Consider the following 18,798-nt stretch of genomic DNA (forward strand, 5'->3'; position numbering starts at 1 on the left):
ACTGAATAAAGTTTGAACTCGGCTTTTGCGCGTAAAATATTATTCAACTATTCATCCGACTACAACATATTTACTAACCATAACTACAACAATAAAACCATGATAGTGGAAGAAGTAAACCGTTCGCTAGGTGCGACCTGTTTTATTTGTAATTTCTCAGGTTGTCGATGAAAGGTTTAGATCAAACATGCTAGCAAGTATAAACAAACCAAGAATCGCCAGAACCTGACAAGTAAGAAACAATGAAGTGAATGATATTCTTGAAGACACTCTCATCCTCACTTGATTGATTTTGTAATATTCTGTTACGTCACACAGAAGGTTGCAGCCTTGCACAATAAAATTAAAAATGGTGGCCGTTACTTACGCTACGCGGGGAACACAACAATCCATGAAAAATGGCTTCCCAAAGGGATCCAACGGTTTTGCAAGCCACGGGAAAGAGTACAGCGGTGAGCTGCAAGAAGAACTTGAAGAGACACCTTTGTCTATTGCTGTGATGACCTACTTGTCCTATTTCTTCTTGATAATCTTTGGCTACATGCGTGACTTAATGCGTAAGTACCGTTTAGAGAAGTCCAAGTCTGTTAAGGAAACAGGAAATGAGGTGAGGACATAGTTTTAATTAATAAATCCTGTTTGTGCAAAGATGAAATTAAAGAGAAAATAGTTTCGCTGTATGATATGCAATCTCCGAAACTTTAATTATAAATTAGACAATTTAAGTGTGCCAGCGCATAGACCTTATGTGTAAACAAACATTCACGATTCGCTACGGCAAGCATGGCATTGAAAACTGTTTTTACCGCCAAGGGAAAATTAAGGGTAACGTAAGAAATTAGTTACTAGTTACAGATGAAATACGACTCGAAAAAAACGATAGAACGCGGTGTTATTTAATTAGTCACGGCGAGGTACACTTTTGTGGGGCAACGTGTGCTAAGGAAAAGCCTGAGTTATTTTTCTAAGTGCATTGAAATGAATGCTATGAACAAAATTTATTTCTACTCTAGAAGAAACTGCTGACGAAAAATTTTGACATGGCGCGCTTTCAACAAAATCACGGGTTCAAAATGTCGGTATTTTCGATGGCCGAATGGAACGCGTCCGACCGTATCCAAGAGGGCACACTCAAAACGTATTCCTAAATTGTCGAAAACTTATCCCGGAACTTTTCCCGTTCCGTTCGATTTCAGATCGGAAATCTCGAAAATTTTGGTCAAATGGAAAGCGCTCCATTGGTCATGCCATGGTTATGCAAGATTAAGAGAGGCTCTTCGTTTATGACCTCTGGACTTTTAACCGTAACGCATGCTCAGTGGGTTTAATTTTGGTGGTGTGACCAGGCGTGATCTTGGGCACGTGCTTGTGCAAAACGGCTGCATGGCGGATGAAGACAATGGGGTTACGACCCTTAAAGAAATTGGATAAGCTTTATTTAGTGATAAGCGATATATTTTTTTGTAACTTTTATGTTTTGATGTGTGTCACAAACATATTTGCGAACGTTTAAGCGCTAAGAGTATCTATATTTTTTTAATTTAGTTTTTAATGAAAAGTCCGAAAGAACAATAGCAGACGTAAACCACGTTGACAAGCATTTGAAAATTTCACTTTTGATTACGTTCAGTTACGATCCTAACACGTGCACTGCGTAGAAAAAAAAAATAAGGGCACGCGTTCATATTGCAAATATTTTTTCTGTCTAGACGAATACAACAATGGTCGACAATGGTTTACCTTGTATAAGTAATTTAATGGGGCTGAGTAAAAGCTACGTATCAATTAATATCACGCATGTTTTCAGAAATTCCAGAAGTTGATACAACTTTTGAAACACAAGTGATACGAATCCATAGTTTTACGAGGAAAGATGGGATTATTTCTTATGATGTAAAGGGCAAAACTCCTGTACGTTGTTATACAATTTTATGGGAAGCCATCATTGAGTTTAGTTTTCAGGTAGTGTCAGTGAACTGTAAAACGTACCAATTAATAGAATGAAATTTTATTTTTTGAACAACCACGTCAAAGTAATGAAACCAGCCCTTCTTTTTGCTATCAATGAAATTAGAATACTTATATCAAATGACCACTGCAAGCAAATTGGCAAATATAAGGGAAAAAAGTTTTTTTCTACCCACTATGGTCACCAAAAAGATTACAGCTAGGGACGTATTCAAAAAGGAGGCTTCTTTGTTTATCGTGAGTTGATTAATCCGTTATAGTTTTCACTGATTTCAGGGTTTTGTGCCGCTTTATTCCGATTTTGAGAGTTTCTACACACGGAATCTTTACACTCGTGTGAGGGACTGTTTTAACAGACCCATTTGTAGTGTTCCTGGCGGAGAGGTTGTACTCGTGGATAGAGAGTCCGATGACTGGAACTGGACTTTCAGGTAGCCTTAAAGTAGTTTCCTCAGAAGGTTACTTCGGAGTCATGTCAAGTTTGCCCCTTTTTGTAGCGTTAAGTTATCAAGTTGATCATGAACATCAGGGGCATACCTAAGGAGAAGGTCCCGGGGGCCAGAAGATCACGCCCCTTCGTGGTATTTTTGGTGGTGGTTAAACAAATTACAAACTTGATACTAAAGCAAGAAAAGGCTAGCCTACGTGCTTCCGAACGAAAACCCCGGTTTTATTCGTCTGCGAATCAGCGACAAATATCTTGTTCTGGCGTATGGAGATGTGGGTACTAATAACAGTACTTCGCATTTTGCCAAGTGACTCTAAATCTTTAGGAAGTTTTCGTTCTTTTTCTTTGGATGACCACTGAACCTTCACATGAACGTCTACATTATGTTTCTCTTTCAGCAGTGGCCGTTTGGCAGCAATCGGAAATAATTCGCCAAATTCTTGGTTAGATTCATGCGTTTGTTGTTGTCTCGAAGACACGCTGGAACATCCTTTCGCTTGAGGTGTTGACGTTAAGATTGAGGTACATTCTTCCTCAAAATGGCTCTTATTTGGTGTAGAGTTATCAATTGCAGCTATTGATGGTAGCTCAACTGGTTCTTTGGCAGAGTACCGCGATTCTTGTGAATTTAGCTGCTCGTTCGAGCGAGGTGTCGAAGGCACTTGTCCATCATCTAAGCGGCTCTTCTTCAGTGTTGAACCCACATTTGTCACGGTAGGACCACTTCCCTTTAGTTCAGGATGTTCATTGATAGTAGAAGCTGGCCTATCAAACAATTCTTGTAACTCCTTCTCAATTTTAGATAGGTTCTCGACAAGTCCTCTTCGCTTTTCCAACAAAGCCAGGCATGACTTGCAAATGTGCTCGCGAGGATTTTCGCGAGTGAATTTGAGACTCAATAGTTCTTGAGCTACATTGAATTTACCTCTCCCTTTTACTAGATATCTTTCCTGGTGATTTATCATATTCTTCGAACAAACTATACATACGCGTCCCATTAAAACATTCGAGCGCTCGTGGTAAGACTTGCCCGGGAAAAAAAAAGAAGGCATATGAGGCAACCTGGTGCGAGTGATTTTCAGCCAATGAGCGCCCTCGTAAGGAACAACCAATCGAAACGAGGTACTCAAATCTCAGTATTCCAGAACAAGATATTTCTCGCTGATTCGCAGACGAATATAACCGGGGTCTTCGTTCGGCTGCACGAAGGCTAGAAAGGGCAAACCTGAAGAATCAACCGCGTGGATATCGACATCACTTTAGGGTAGTCTGACGCCTTCATAATTTGAAAAAATAGGTGGCACAATTTGAAAAAACGAGGATAAGCGTAATTTGGCCAAAAAAGAGCAGTGCTACTAGCATGATATGCAACTTTTACAAGTACAATCTATAAAAGCCTACCTGAAGGTCTTGGTGTGACTTCATTAGACCCTCCCCTCCCCCCTCATTTAGAAAATCTTAACCAGGCTCCTGTGTAATCCATGTCAATCTCCGTGTCTTACCTCCATGATGTTTTTCCACCTTAACCAAGACAAAAAGGTACAGTCAGCGGTTTTTTGAGCCATGTGAAATAGTGATATCGCTCAAAGTGTTTATCTTGTGACTTTTATTCCACCCTGACAAACTACCATCTCGTGATCTACTTTTAACATTAATATGAATAAAACTTCAAAAGTCCAGAAATGAGTGAATAAAAATGTTATACTGTACCTCTTTTCAGCCGGAACCATAACACCTGCCAAGTCACTCAGTTTATGTAGTTTTTGCCAATTTTCACGACATTGCGGCGAAGATTTGGAATACCACTGTCATTAAAAAAAAAACCACAAAAAACACTTGCAGACTTTGGTTTTTTACCCAAAAGATCAACATTGTAATCGCTGTTTACGTGCACTTATATTTTAACTATTAATACAACGAGACACCAACATTATTGACTAGTTTAAAATGAATTGTTCTGTTTAGATACCCAGGAACGACAACAAATTCTGTCAATCTTGCCTCTTACAATTATCTTGGGTTCGCGGAGAATTCTGGGCCTTGCGCAGATGCCGCTGAACAGGCTGTTCGTGAATATGGCATTGCAGGCTGCAGCCCAAGACATGAATACGGTGAGTCAAAGTCCGGGAGATACTCGTTCGTGCGCTGACGTTTGACTTCTCTGTTACTCCCCAAAATGTTAATGAGGCTGTACGGCGTGATTCATGAAGCCCTTTCACTATAACAGATTTGAAAGTAAGAGTTAATTGCTCTATTAACCTGGTGGTTATTTTGGGCAGCCATTGACCACTTTCAAAAATGGCTGCCGGATTTATATTCTTTTGTTTAAATTTAAATTAGCCTTTCTGACCTCGCTTGAGATAATGTATTCTTTTGAATTTTGTACTGGAGAACGAGGCCAGAAAGGCTAATTTAAATTTAAACAAAAGAATATTAATCCGGCAGCCATTTATGAAAGTGGTCTATGCACTTTATTGTATTTGTTTTATTACTTTTTTGTAATGTAAATTTAATTTAATTCGGGGTGCAAATAAAGTTGTTTTTGCTCTATTTCAAGGGAAAGGTACTCACGGTGAGCAAATTAACACCTCATATTGACGTAACTTACTGCGTGTGTTCGTTCTCAATGTTGAAATCCAACCAACAGGAGAATTTCCGATCCAACGTTCCTCACTTCACAAGTATATGAAATTTGGAATAAAATCGATATAGGGCGCATTCACTCTCTGCATTTCAATTAAATTGATCTTTCAACCTCCAATTCCTCACAGCATTTCTCCATTTTCCAGGGACACTGGATATTCATAACGAGTTGGAAGCTCTTGTCGCCAGGTTTGTCGGTAAGCCTGCTGCTATGGTGTTTGGTATGGGATTCGCCACCAACTCTGCTAACATCCCCACCCTGGTGGGCAAGGGAGATCTGATTATCAGTGATGTGCTGAACCACACATCGCTAATCTTAGGAGCAAGACTGTCAGGAGCGAAGATTAAGGTCTTCAAACATAATGGTAAGGTCAAGTCAACTTACGTAAATAGGCGCACCACTACAGGTTACTCCCTTCCCCCCCCCCCCCCCCGCACCGCCTCTACACAACACATTCTCAGATCTCTGTTTTTATTGCAGATATGTCAAGTTTGGAGAAAATCTTGCACGAATCGGTTGCTCAGGGGCAGCCAATAACTCACCGAGCGTGGAAAAAGATTCTAATCATCGTTGAAGGGGTCTATAGGTAAGTCATATCATCCGTGGAAGAGACCTTCAGCATGAAAGAGATTGTTCGCAAATAATGAATGGTAACCTTTTTTACGATAATCAAGAAGTTCTTTTTATACAATAGTGTTAGTCAAAGTGTTTTTTTTTAGTATGGAAGGCTCTCTCGCAAATCTCCCAGGGATCGTAGCCCTTAAGAAGAAGTACAAAGCATACTTGTACCTAGACGAGGCCCACAGTATTGGAGCCATGGGCCCAAACGGAAGGGGCGTAACAGAGTACTTTGGCGTGGACCCTGCAGATGTCGATATCATGATGGGGACATTTACAAAGAGTTTTGGTGCTGCTGGCGGTTACATTGCTGCCTCACAGGTGAGAACCACTCGTTTGGTTTTGAGGTGTTGGAGAGATTTAGCACCGCGTTTACGTGAAACGTGAACGGCAAGAGTGACCACGTGACCTCGCTTTTTTCCCGCCATTTTCTCACGTTTGCCGGTTGCGCTTTGCCAATTCTACGTTACGTGTTTCGTGTTTGCCGTGTACAGTGTAAGTAAGATTTTCTTTGCTTTTTCTCTCAGAGTAAAAGTTAGTTGCCGCAAAGGGCACCAAAACTATTTCTTTGAATTCATACAAGGCGCCCTCAAATCCACCACGACTTCAGCTTACGCGAAACTAGAGCATTGAGGTTCACGCTATTTTACGTGAAACGTGAAAGGGCAAGCTGACGTTTGCCGTTTCACGTAAACGCGGTGCTCAATCTCTCTAATGACACTCCTAAGTACTACAGTTTAAAATCTACAACCACCCGTACAATTAAATTTGTTAATTCTCATGAAGTTACCGCTAGGTGTATTTGATTTTAATGATCTCAAATTAAGCTAAGGTAGCGATTTGACAGCTACAAGTTACAACGAAATGTCATTTTATTATTTCTTCTAGGAAATAATAGACCATATAAAAGGAAGTTCCCATAGTGCAGCGTACGCCTCTTTCATGTCGCCTCCAGTGGTCATGCAAATAATATCTTCAATGAAAATAATTATGGGCGAGGACGGTACAAGTAAAGGTTGGTAATTTAATGTGAAAAGTTCTGGTACATCCCTTCAATAGAGCGGTCAAACGTCTACGCATGTGAGAACGTTGTAATGACTAGGTGGCGTGTTTTTCAGGCTGTCAGAACCAAGTTGTTTCACACGAGTTATGAACAACCACACGGTTGCTTCTTATATTTCCCTCCGTGAAATTTTGGGCGGGAAATTGGCGCACGGCCGGTCAGAATGGATTCCTTGCGCATGCCCGTTTTTTATTTTCTCCCCCAAGCCTTCAATTCCACTAGTCGGTGGTCAAGTGTTAAAAGCTAATACAACCTCGTTTTAGGGATAATTCTCCTTTAGCGGAAGAAGAGCGCATAGTGCGTCTATGTAAACTCATTGTTTACATAGCTTTAGCGAGAGCTTTAGCTAACTAACATCGATTTTACAGCTTGCGTAGAATGTTTTTTCTTTCGTTTGCTCTAGATTATTTGTCCAAGGAGCCAATCTGTTTCTTCATTTGTCTTAGTGCCAAACTCGAAAAGAGTGAAGGTTACTTTCTTTTCTTCTCTCACAAAGCCACAATTTCCTCATTTGTAGGTCAGTGCTAGAGCTTTCTCGACTAAAAACTTCTGTGAGATCGTGTCTGTATATTAAAGTGTAGGGAGAGTTACTTCTCGTCTCAACTAAAATTTCTGTTATGTTCTCAGGAAAACAGAGGCTTATCAGATTGGCACAGAATTGCAAGTATGTAGACTTATATGAATACTTAGGCCAATTTTTTCCTTACGAAGCTTCGAGTCCAGTTATGGGGTTGAACGACAACCAGTTGGTGAAGCAGGTTATATTTCCTTAGCATCTCAGTTGGCGCTTACGAAAGATCTTGAGTATCTCTAGCGACTGATTTAAAATGCTAAAACAGTGGTTCTCATTATTGGCACTGCGCTGCGGCACCAGCGTTTCGTAGGCCCCGAGCAAAGCAAGCGGCGAGAGGTCTACGAGGGGGGTCTGGTACTAATTGATTCCCCGCATCTCTAAAACGTCTTTGCTTAAATCCCCAAATAGTGATTAAGAAACCATCGTGCGGCGATTACTTTACTTAATCTTTGTGCTGTTTACACGACAGGTACTTCCGACAAAAGCTGAAAAAGATGGGCTTTATAGTTTACGGGCATGATGCCTCAGCAGTGGTACCGATTCTTCTTTACATGCCGGCAAAAACTGTGTAAGTTTTCTTTATCCTTTGATAAAGTGAATACTTCACTGTCAAATTCCGTTTATTTACCACTCTAATTTTACTCATTTACCTTCTAATGTGCTTGTTTTACGTTGCCCATAAAAGAAAACAAAAACATTAAAATGTATGTATGTATGTATGTGTATGTAAATCTTTATCATAAAGTTTAAACACGGAAAATCATCAGTTACATAATAAAAACTAAGATTAATCAACTGCTTTACATGATTGCCGTGTGGGAATCCTATATATCGACTAAGTTAAGATTTCGCCTAAAATGGATATTGGATGAGGCATTCTTTAAGTTTTTGGGCAATTTATTCCATAACATGGCCCCGCTGTAAGAGAAGCTTCGTTTCAAATAATTGGTGTTTGGTTTGGACAAGGCCAGCCTTCCCTCAGAGTTTCTTGTGTCGTACACAGAGTGCGGATGCTGAGAGAAAAGACTTTGCAGATATTCGGGAGCAAGGTTGTTTATAATTTTATGCATCATTATGGCTTTTTGTTTCTCTCGTCGAAGAGATAGCCTCTCCCAATCGAGGGTGGAGAGAAGGTGGTTTAAGCTCGTATCAAAGGGTAATTTAGTAATAATTCTGGCTGCCCGATTCTGTAATTTTTGGAGCTTATCGCTCAAGTAGCCACTTAAACAGTCCCAGACGGGGCTGCAGTAATCAAAATGGGGCATAATCAAAGCGTTATAAATTTGAATTGCAGTTTCTTTGGATATAAAGGGCCGTACACGTTTTAGAGCGCCTATAGCTGAAGAGACTTTCTTGCAAATCTCTTCAATGTGGCTACCCGAAGAGAGTTGGGCATCTATAGTAAGACCCAAAGATTTGGTCTTGTCGACTCTCTTGATAATTTGGTCATCAATTCTGATTTCTAAGTCGTTACATTGGGCAGATAGTCTTTGTCTTGATCCAATAATCATTAACTCTGTCTTAGCAACATTTAGACTGAGCTTGTTAGCTTTCAGCCAACGGCTAAGGTTATTCAATTAAGGGGTTAGAGCTAGCTCAAGCTCTGTTAATGTCTTAGCAGATATCGTAAGATTGGTGTCATCGGCAAACATTCTTGGTTAACATTAAAATCGATGAAAGAAGGCGGTACAAAGTTTGTATCACCTCAGTTACCGACTCAAGGATGGCCTTTTGTTAAGATTTCTTATGACGATTCAAATTTTTAAATAACACTTTGTTTCAGTGCCTTTTCACGTGAAATGCTCAAAAGAGGCGTGGCTGTGGTCATTGCAGGGTTTCCTGCCACTTCACTGATTGAAGCGAGAGCGAGGATTTGTCTGTCTGCGTCACACACCAGGGAAATGCTCGATAAGGTAAAGTGGATTAATTTATTCTCTTAATAACCTCTTATCTTGCTCTTCAGGAGACGAAATATCTGTCAGAATATTGTAACCTTTTCTCTTTTAGATCATATATTTTTATAACCAACCCGGTATAAGAGTGAAATTGGAATTGTTTTTGCGCTAAATTCTCTTTTTTCTTCTTCTTTGTTGTTGTTGTTGTTGTTTTCCTTTTTCTTCTACTACTGAATTATGTTGCATTTGCTGTTCCATGACTACTTTCGCGCGCGTTTTCTCGCGCATATGTTTCCCTCACATGAGCGTTTCTCTCGCCTGTGTATTCTCTTTTGTGATGCGATCCGCATCAAAAGTGACTATATCGTGAGACAAACGATACTACTTCATCATTATTGTACTTTACCACGACGATTAAGCACAACCTTTTTTACGAAATTCTCTTTTACTAACTCTTGCTCGTCTTGTATCACGTGTGTGTTTTCATTCGCGTTTCTAACCCAGGGTAATTGTATTTTACTCTTTAGGCTTTGAACGCAATCGACGAGGTTGGGGATATCCTCAGGGTCAAGTATTCAAGGCGAAAGAAAAACTGCCAAATCGTGAAAACAGAAGGAAACAGCTCTTCAGCTTAATTATAGACATTTTCATTTTTCGCCATAGAGCTGCGAAAAAATTTCGGCATTGTATGTCGAACATGTTCCTCAAATAGTTGTGGATGAACTGGATCAAAGATGACTCTGAATAAATAACAGGAGGATAATAAACCAACTAATTTTCAAGCAATTTTTGTTGGTCAAAAAATTCGCGTAGATTAAAACCTGTGTATAGTTTGAAAAGAGACGACGTCACGGCTCACATTAGGACCCAGGACTTGTTAATTGGCTTGGACCACTTCACCCAGCCTTCTTAGACCGTTTTTTTTTTTTTTTGCCTCTTGGAAGTTGAAATCTCACCCCATAAATTTGATACCATAAGCTGCAGAGGAGTGAACGAGAAAGAGTTACAACTTTAATCGAGGTCAAACTGGCTCCTCCCCTAAATACCGTAATCACCGGTAACCAAAGCGTACTATAAGAGATTGAAATAAGAGCCTGTACGGATTTCAATTTGGAACGAAAACTATTTCTGTTTTCCTTTGAAAAGCTACGATAAAGTTTGAACCTCTCTAAGTGGCGTCGTTTTTATGTCGCCGAAACGCTTATGTTAGCCATTTGACCGATTTTGACGCGTATTAAAGGTACGCGTCACTGTATTGTAGCTTTCAAAGGAAAAACAGAGATAGCTTGAAATAAAATCCATACAAACTCTTATAGTACGCTTTGGTCACCTACAGCTTAATTTAATGCGAAATGTTTATTTGACGATTGCTATCATCTAGGAGCTTCTTTAGCAATTCGCTGCTATTAAACTATAATTCTGCTATTGAAGCGAACAGTTCTTCCGAAACGTGAAACCGTTCCAAGGAAAAGAGTCGCCTCTCGATCCAACGATGGAATTCCACCAACAGCATCGTCGGCCTCGTCATTATTAGTTGTAAAACTTGCCAGGTCATTTTTCACTGTCGAATTCTCGCAATTCATTGTCTTCATTCGCAGTTTAATAGTTCCAAAAGTCTAAATTAGTAAAGGCAACAAAACAGAACTTACCTAACTGTTTCCCTGACAGACTTTAATGTCTTCTCCTTCCGTGGAAGTTGTGCCCGAAATTTCTCCTTACAAAGAAATGAATTTCCGCTCTTCCCCTTCTCTTAAAAGAAAGCTACGCAGCTAATAACATCGACAACATCATTGTCAATGTTAATCGACATCGCTAGGGCGCGTTTAACTACGCAAACGATAACTTAGCTAGTCTCCCCCGCGTCGAATATCCCACGCGCACCGATCAGGATCTGTATAAGCTTCACACTAGAAATATCACGGTCAACAAATAACAAAGGTCACAAAGACATTGTCAAATTGGATTCTCATTACGGCCAAGGTGTCCAAAGTTCACGAAAATAGAGCACAGATCACCATAGGGGTCACAGAGGAGCGTGATAGGGTCGTGGAAAACGTGGATGTCAACTACGTCATTCTTCGGCTATTTCCGGCCATTTCCGACGTTAATAAAATGAGCTAGCTAAGATGACGGCTTGATTTTCTTTGCATATTTCAGACTCTGGAATTCCTGAATCTCGGTTTCTTTGAAGCGACATTTCCCTTTTAAAATCGCCAAATCTCGTGTCCCGGTCATAAATAGAATCCCGAATCTCGTCCCTCTTTTCCTTCAAAATCTCGAATCCCGGTCTTCAAATAAGCCAAATCCCGGATCCCGAAAAACCTATTGGGGACCCTCACATACCCACACTAGTGGGGAAAGGAGATTTGATTGTCAGTGATGAATTGAATCACTCATCTCTTGTTCAGGGAGCCAGATTGTCTCGAGCTAAAATTAAAGTATTCAAACACAATGGTAAGACCACTATATTTGTACTTATAATGTATGTGCTCTAGAAAACTCTTTCTCATTACAACTTTGTGTTGATATCATTCATCTCTGTGGATGCAGAGGTAAGTGCTGATTAATCTGAAAATTTTAGAAACCAAAGAAGCTCCATAAGAGATCTGGGAAGTATTTGAAAGTTACCTTAAGTATGCAGTTAGATGTATATGATATTAATCTTTTAGAACAATACCTCACTAAGCTGAAGGTGAGAAGCAAATAAATATGGTAAATACTGCAGGCCATTATTTTTACTAGAAACTCATCATAACCATAATCCAGTGATTAGGTATTGTATTGAGAAATTTTATTTGAATTTTAGACATGAAAAGCCTGGAGGATATTCTTCGTGAATCTGTTGTTCAGGGACCGCCACGCACTCACAGACCTTGGGGAAAAATTCTCATAATTGTTGAAGGAATTTACAGGCAAATGTTAAGTGAGGTAAAATGTAAGGTGGACCAATGCAGACCCAAGGCAATGCCAGCTAATGCTGTCATGGTAAAATGTAACATCAGGATTGGTTGAATGAACTGGCTGGGTCTGATAGGGTTTTGTAGCTCCATTGTGATGGTGAAACGCTTTTAACTGGAAGAGTGATTAACATCCAATCTTTCCTTACAATATCACTCCAGAATCAAACAATAAGGTCACGAGAGTAAAGGAAATTAACATCAATTATAGAAGCTCCTGATTGTTAAACAAACTCTCCTTGTCAGCACCCCAGCAGATATATAGAGAACCAAGGTATGTATCAATGGGTGAGAACCAAAATATGTATCAATGAATTGATACATATCAGTTTCTGTCATCAGTTCGAGTTTAATATTTGTCATTTTTAACATTGCGTCCCAAGATAAGCCAGGACTTGTAAAATAATGGCATGGATCTAATTCATAATATTGAAGACAAGTTTTTCTGAAATTTTCAAAAACATCAGCCAACAACAATATATCAGACTTAAATTACAAATCATGATAGTCTCTCATTGATTTTAAATCGAACTTTCTCCATACTTTTTTTGCGTGATTATATTCTTCATCTGAAATATGCTCATTATTCAGTATGCTGTAAAATTCATCTTTAATGGGTAATTTAGTCATATTGAATTTTTCAAAACTATCCATAAAATTATATAGATGAATTCCTTTTTTTGTCATAAGATTGAATTTCTTATCTTAAAACTGCTCAGAAGTGTATTTAAATGCATCTTTTGGAAGGTTATTCACTAACTTATCAAGACTTGAGCTCATGAATTGAAAACTATCAATGAATGTGAGATGATTTCGAAGCATGAAAGCCATATATTTTTCGAAGTTATTTGGAATAGCATTTATATTCATTTGACACTCTTCTCCTTTTTTATTTGTGTATTTATTGTTCTTAACAATTTCACCAATCTCTTGCATTATAAAATGAGAATCATATCCTCTCAAATTATGAAAGATTACAGGTATTTTATCAGTTATTTGAAAATTAAGATTACAATCTTGGTGTGCAGAACCTCTGTACGAACCAGTCATGTGACAATAACCTCTAACACGAGTATCTTTTTCAGTATATTCTTTTTCACAGATATGACATTTATCAGCATTTTTAAATTGTTCTTCATCTTCTTTCGTCATTTCTAATGGTTTGTTGAATTTTGATTTGATGACACTCTTACAATATTTTACTTCTTCAAGCATTTTTTCCATGAATTTATAAACAGCTTTTTCACCACGATAAATTTGAATTGGTTTTGTGTATTTATCATCATAACAACAAACAACTTTATAACCATATCCACAATCAGTGTGTTTTTTATAAGCTTGAGTAAAAGATTTTTTATCAGAAGGCTGACATCCATGAATTTCTCTGTGATAGCTTCGAAGTCAGCATAAATAACAAATGGAACTGGTAGTTGTTTATGATAATTATTAAATTTCAATATGTTGTTTCTTTAGTTGACATTTTAACAGCTTGAGCGCCATTTATAGTCAAACAATTTTCTTTATGATTATTCAAAACTCTTTCAGAATTAAGATATTGAAAACAATAATAACAAAAATGCTTTCTACCTTTATTTTTTTGTCACATTATGCATGAATCTGTTAAAATCTTTTATTAAAACATAATGTGAATCATATTCATTTGTTATTAATAAAAGATTCAAATGATAATCATTTTTTTCTTTGCTAACATAAATTGGATATTTTAGTTTATTTCAATATCCAAACACATTCACATTTATGTTGTTTTGCTTTTCTATTTTATTTATTTGACTAATTTTAACTGGGAACTCAATTCCTGAATAATCTAATTTATCTACAAATTTCTTATCAACTTTTTTTAATCCTCTGAGGATACCTATCTTGTGGATTTAAATATCTAATATGACACCAACGAAAGCATTCATTATCCTTATTTTGTAAATTAATCAAACCTTTTTTTAGGATTCTTTAATTCTGGTGGTAGTTCAATATAAGATGAACCTTTTGTTGGATTATAATAATTAAAATTCAAATAATGCTTATGAACTGAGTCAATTATCCAACCAGATCCTTCTGAAATCCAATGTGCTATTTTATTTAATAATTCTTGCTCTGTTAATTGTAAAGATTCTCCTATGTTTATTTCATTTATTATTGTTTGAGGTTTGCTGTTGAAATATACTTCTTTAATTTTAAATTCACCATCAGGATTGACTTTTTTTAAGGTTATATTTAATGATTCAACTAATTTCATTCCTTTCATGTCTTTTAACACTTTTTCAATAAATTTTATTGTAACCACTCTTGTGCTCTTCATTTGAATTAATGGATCTTTTTCATCTTTAATATTTGTTTCATACGATCTTGTATATCCTTTCAAAGCTCTGTTTGTTTCAATTACTTTGGTAAGCTTTTTTGTTCTTGGTGGTGGAATAGGGTTTTTAGTCCTTGGTGTAGGCACTGGAGGTTTAATAGTGATTTTGTCATATTTTTTTATTATCTCTGACAATCCCCACACGCTTGTTTTTATTTTTGGTTTGTTAATTGGAATGATAGTAGGTTCTGTAATAATTTCATCTTCATATTCTTTAACCATCTGTTTTACACTTTTTTGTCTTCGTTGTTGAATTAGTGATTGATGTTCATTTAATGAATCATAACATCTTTTGGAATTAATTTGCTAAGTTGCTCTCTCGATAAATTTTCCAAATTTTGTCTATTCATATTTATACTATATGTAAATATTCTTTTTGATCTGGAATTGCTCTTCACAATATCATTACGTGTTTTTTCTTTAAGTACTTTATCAAATTTTTTGTAACTTTCTTTATTCATACTTATCTAAATATTTTTTTTGATTCAGAAATACGCATTCTTAGTTTTTGTACTTAATTTTTCTTTAAGCACTTTTGAAAAATTTAAGCGTTTTAATTTGAAAACAAGATTAAGAAGAAGCCATTTTGAGTCTGTTTTATGATTTTAATTTTTCCAAATAGTTTAAAAATTTCTGGATTGTTGGATTTTGTCATATCAGTTTACAGATTTATTCCAGATCATTTTTTACAGATCAGTTTTACAGATTAGAGTTATATATTTTTCACGGATTATTTAAGATTTTAAGGCCCCAGGGTTGATGGCTCAGACACCATAATTACTATACTACTGAGATGGGGTCGGGAGAATCACCTGTTCCTGTACAATGTAACCCTAAATCAAACATGGCCGTCTGGATAAACGATCTCGAGCTTGTAGCGCTGACTCATCCCAATAAGACGCTTGCACTGCGGGCCACTTGTACCTGAAACTTTGTGTACGAGGTATGGTGTTGGTTTCACCTTTCTGTGTGCTTCACCGCGCCTTGTTGATTGTGGCTGTGGGTGAGAGTTACAGTTTTCTTTGCACAGCTATGTTGAATCAGCCCGTGTACACAAGCACCCTACCCTCCAAAAGGAAATAACATTTTAAAAAATTAAGATTAATTTCTCCGGAACACAATTATTAACGGCAAATCACAGACGTCCCCTCCCGATTTTCTTTTAGAGGGTATGTTTAAAAAAATATATATGTGTTTTAAAGTTGTTGCTTTTCTTTCTCTCTTTTTTTTTAAGAGCATTTGGCCGTGAAATGCTAAAAAAGAACGTAGCTGTGGTTGTGGTTGGTTTTCCTGCCACCCCACTGATTGAGTCTCGCACCAGATTCTGTCTGTCGGCCGCGCACACCCGGGAACCGCTGGATAAGGTGGGTGAAAGATGCTGTCACTGCGGCACCGAATTTTTACAGGGGTACTCTGCTACTTGGGAATGCTATAGACCACTTTCATAAATGGCTGCCGGATTAATATTCTTTTGTTTAAATTTAAATTAGCCCTTCTAGATAATGTATTCTTTTGAATTTTCTACTGGAGAACGAGGCCAGAAGGGCTAATTTAAATTTAAACAAAAGAATATTAACCCGGCAGCCATTTATAAAAGTGGTCTATGTATTTAGAAACACCGCAGTAGAATTCAAACAGTCCTCACCTACCCTAAAAAATCAAGAACTAAGCAATTTAGTCTGTGTCAGGGAAAAAAAAGGATTTGGAAGTCGACGCCTCCCAGGGAGGACACCCTCCCAGGGAGAGAAAGAAAACTAAACAGCCCCCCCCCTAAAAAAAATTGGAATAAATCTTCCAGGGCAGACGTTCTCGTTATTATTATTAGGGACCCTAAGAAAACCACAACGGCGACGGCATCGGGGACGTGGAAAACAAAAGACCTAATAGGTAGAACAATAGCCTGCACGTGCGTACTTGGTTACCTTTCTCAGCCGTCCTCTGCAAGACCACAACGCAAAATCACCAAATTTTGTGTCGTCTACGAACTAAAACTGCGACGGCAAATTTTCTAAAATTTCATTTGGAACTCATCGCTGCTTTTATACGCTATGTTAAAGTTTCCGTTGAGAAATTCTAACTAAGAATAGTCTAATAATTCCTTAATTTAAAAAATGGATTTTTTAGTTGTTTTACTTAACATGGATAAAACAAATTCCCACACACTGTTAAGTTTAGTCCTTTCTGTATTTTTTTTTTAACAGGCTCTGGAAGCTATCGATGAAGTAGGCGACATTCTTCAGCTCAAATACTCGAAGCAGACACAGAAGAAATAGCTGGAGTTTCATATGTTGGGTGAACGGAAGTCACATAGAAACAAAACACTGTATCATGGAAATGAAGTCACTGATATAATGATAATTTGAATATTACTCACCATTATGGCCACAAAAGGGTATGCTCATTTCGGTACTTTTGAGGTAAAGGTTTAGTTGCTGTGGTCGAACCTCTCTAGGAATTTTTAAATTAAATGCAAAGCACACAAAAATTTTTCTTCTTAGTGGGAGACACTGGGAACTAGATTCTGTCAGATCGTCCTATGATTGGTGAAGAGTTCTGCCAAACTTTCCGAGAGATACTTGCTGGGAATCTTAGCAATGTGCTTTGTTTATATTTATTTAACGACTTGGGTTGCTATTTTTTCTTCTTTTTCCCACAAGTCTTGCAAATTTGTTATAAAATATTTCTGTTTTCTTTGCTTAGCCTCTTTTTCGCATCGTTTTTTATTGTTGATATATCCAAATTATTTCGTTACCCCCACCGACGCAGCCCCAAACAGTTTCTTTAGAAACTATCCGCCTTTATAAATTCTTAAAGCTTTGATTAATGACAATTGGAGAGGGAAATATGTTAAAATGTTAAAATATAAAGTATTTAAAGCGATCACTGACAGCAAATGAAGACGAAACATATAGTTGATGATAAGCACAAGAGTGAAGTAATGTTAGTAATGTTTTAGAGACGTTTTAAACAATTACTTCTGCAATAAAAGCATTTTAAAGACGAGAGAGAGCTCAATTTTAGTTTGTCCTTTGCGATATAGTTGAGTACGGTCTCCAGGAGTGGCGTATCTTACAGCAGCTATTTTCTAACTTATATAACCACTACCTAGTGAGGCCAGCCGCCTTAGTGTGCTTATAGTAAAGAGTCTGAATCCGCGAATTGCTCGGACAGCGACGACTCTCTTGGAAAGTGAGAAGGGATGTATTTGATTGTCATAATTTGAATATATCAACAAAGTTGAAATGGTAAATTGGCCACCGTTACGATTATAAAAGCTGACGTTTCGAGCGTTAGCCCTTGGTCGGAAGGGCTTGAAACGTCAGCTTTTATAATCGTAACGGTGGCCAATTTACCAGTTCAACTTTGTTGATATATTCAAATTATTTCGTTACTCCCACCGACGCAGCCCCAAACAGTTTCTTTAGAAACGATCAGCCTTTATTTATTTGATTGTCACTTGCGCATGGCCTCACAAACCCTGCGGGTAGTGCAGAACGAAAAAAAATGTAGGGACATGATGTTTACTTTGCAAAGCTTCCACGAGTCGCATTAATTTCAAAATGAAATGGGCCCACGCGTGTCAAATGAGTTTTTAAATAGAATGACATTCGCTTGTCACGTTTCAGCTTAAAAGGCTAGAGGCAGTCTTCAAGGTTAATTTTGATGACGACGATGAGATTGCCTTCATTTTCATCTTAGCCCGCGTGATTCGAAAGTTTCACTGAAGGCCCAAGAAAGAGCAGGAACTGCGTGTTCGCTCACTTTTCTAAGGTGGACTTTTGTTGCGCTGCCTAACATAGCTGGAAGTTACCTACACAAAACAGAACAGTGTCAGTTGTAAAATCCCATAGTCCAGTCTCGGATAGCCTGCGTTGCAGCCGGGTGTGTCACAGGCTAGTCTCGTACTGAGCGCCAAATTTATCTTGTCAAGTTATGCCTTAAATATTTCTAGCACAGAATGAATGGTTGGTCAGGTCTTGCAGATGTTGATATATAGGAAGGCGTACTTAATGGCTCAAAAATGTAATCATTGCCAGTCTATTTTTTTTTTATCTTCAAGATGAAGATTAATATTCGATTTTTTTCCGAAAAAAGGTATTTCCAATTATCGAATACAAACCGACGACGTTACACATCGGACAACGAATATTAATTTTACGACTTATCCTGCGAAGCTTAAAGAAATACTGCGTCGATGAAAACACAGCTGCGAAACAAGACAGTTATTCGACTTCAGTTGGGTTATCACTGAATAAA

General features: G+C 37.8%; 1 protein-coding gene across 2 annotated transcripts; it reads left to right on the forward strand.

Moving 5' to 3' along the window:
* Nucleotides 1–318: 318 nt before the first annotated feature.
* LOC111328014 (serine palmitoyltransferase 2-like) lies at nucleotides 319–16,997 on the forward strand. 2 transcript variants are annotated; one of them, XM_088762741.1, is made up of 11 exons: nucleotides 319–607; nucleotides 2,245–2,399; nucleotides 4,382–4,527; nucleotides 5,206–5,424; nucleotides 5,541–5,646; nucleotides 5,780–5,999; nucleotides 6,567–6,693; nucleotides 7,369–7,405; nucleotides 7,785–7,883; nucleotides 15,776–15,905; nucleotides 16,743–16,997. In XM_088762741.1, the coding sequence occupies exons 1-11, from the start codon at nucleotides 350–352 to the stop codon at nucleotides 16,812–16,814; spliced, it is 1,569 nt and encodes a 522-aa protein (XP_088618867.1). In that variant the 5' UTR covers nucleotides 319–349; the 3' UTR covers nucleotides 16,815–16,997. The 2 variants fall into 2 exon arrangements, with proteins under 2 accessions (XP_088618867.1, XP_088618866.1); XM_088762740.1 differs by lacking the exons at nucleotides 15,776–15,905; nucleotides 16,743–16,997 and adding exons at nucleotides 9,099–9,228; nucleotides 9,738–10,635.
* Nucleotides 16,998–18,798: the final 1,801 nt, after the last annotated feature.

Source organism: Stylophora pistillata, chromosome 6 (genome assembly GCF_964205215.1).
Source record: "Stylophora pistillata chromosome 6, jaStyPist1.2, whole genome shotgun sequence".
NCBI classification, from domain to species: Eukaryota; Metazoa; Cnidaria; class Anthozoa; order Scleractinia; family Pocilloporidae; genus Stylophora; species Stylophora pistillata.

Coding starts and splice junctions, on each gene's coding strand:
- LOC111328014 (XM_088762740.1), top strand. CDS start 350: ATGGTGGCCGTTACTTACGCTACGCGGGGAACACAACAATCCATGAAA. Junction 5,425..5,540: donor TAAGGTCTTCAAACATAATG/GTAAGGTCAAGT, acceptor TTTTTATTGCAG/ATATGTCAAGTTTGGAGAAA. Junction 9,229..9,737: donor CCAGGGAAATGCTCGATAAG/GTAAAGTGGATT, acceptor TTTACTCTTTAG/GCTTTGAACGCAATCGACGA.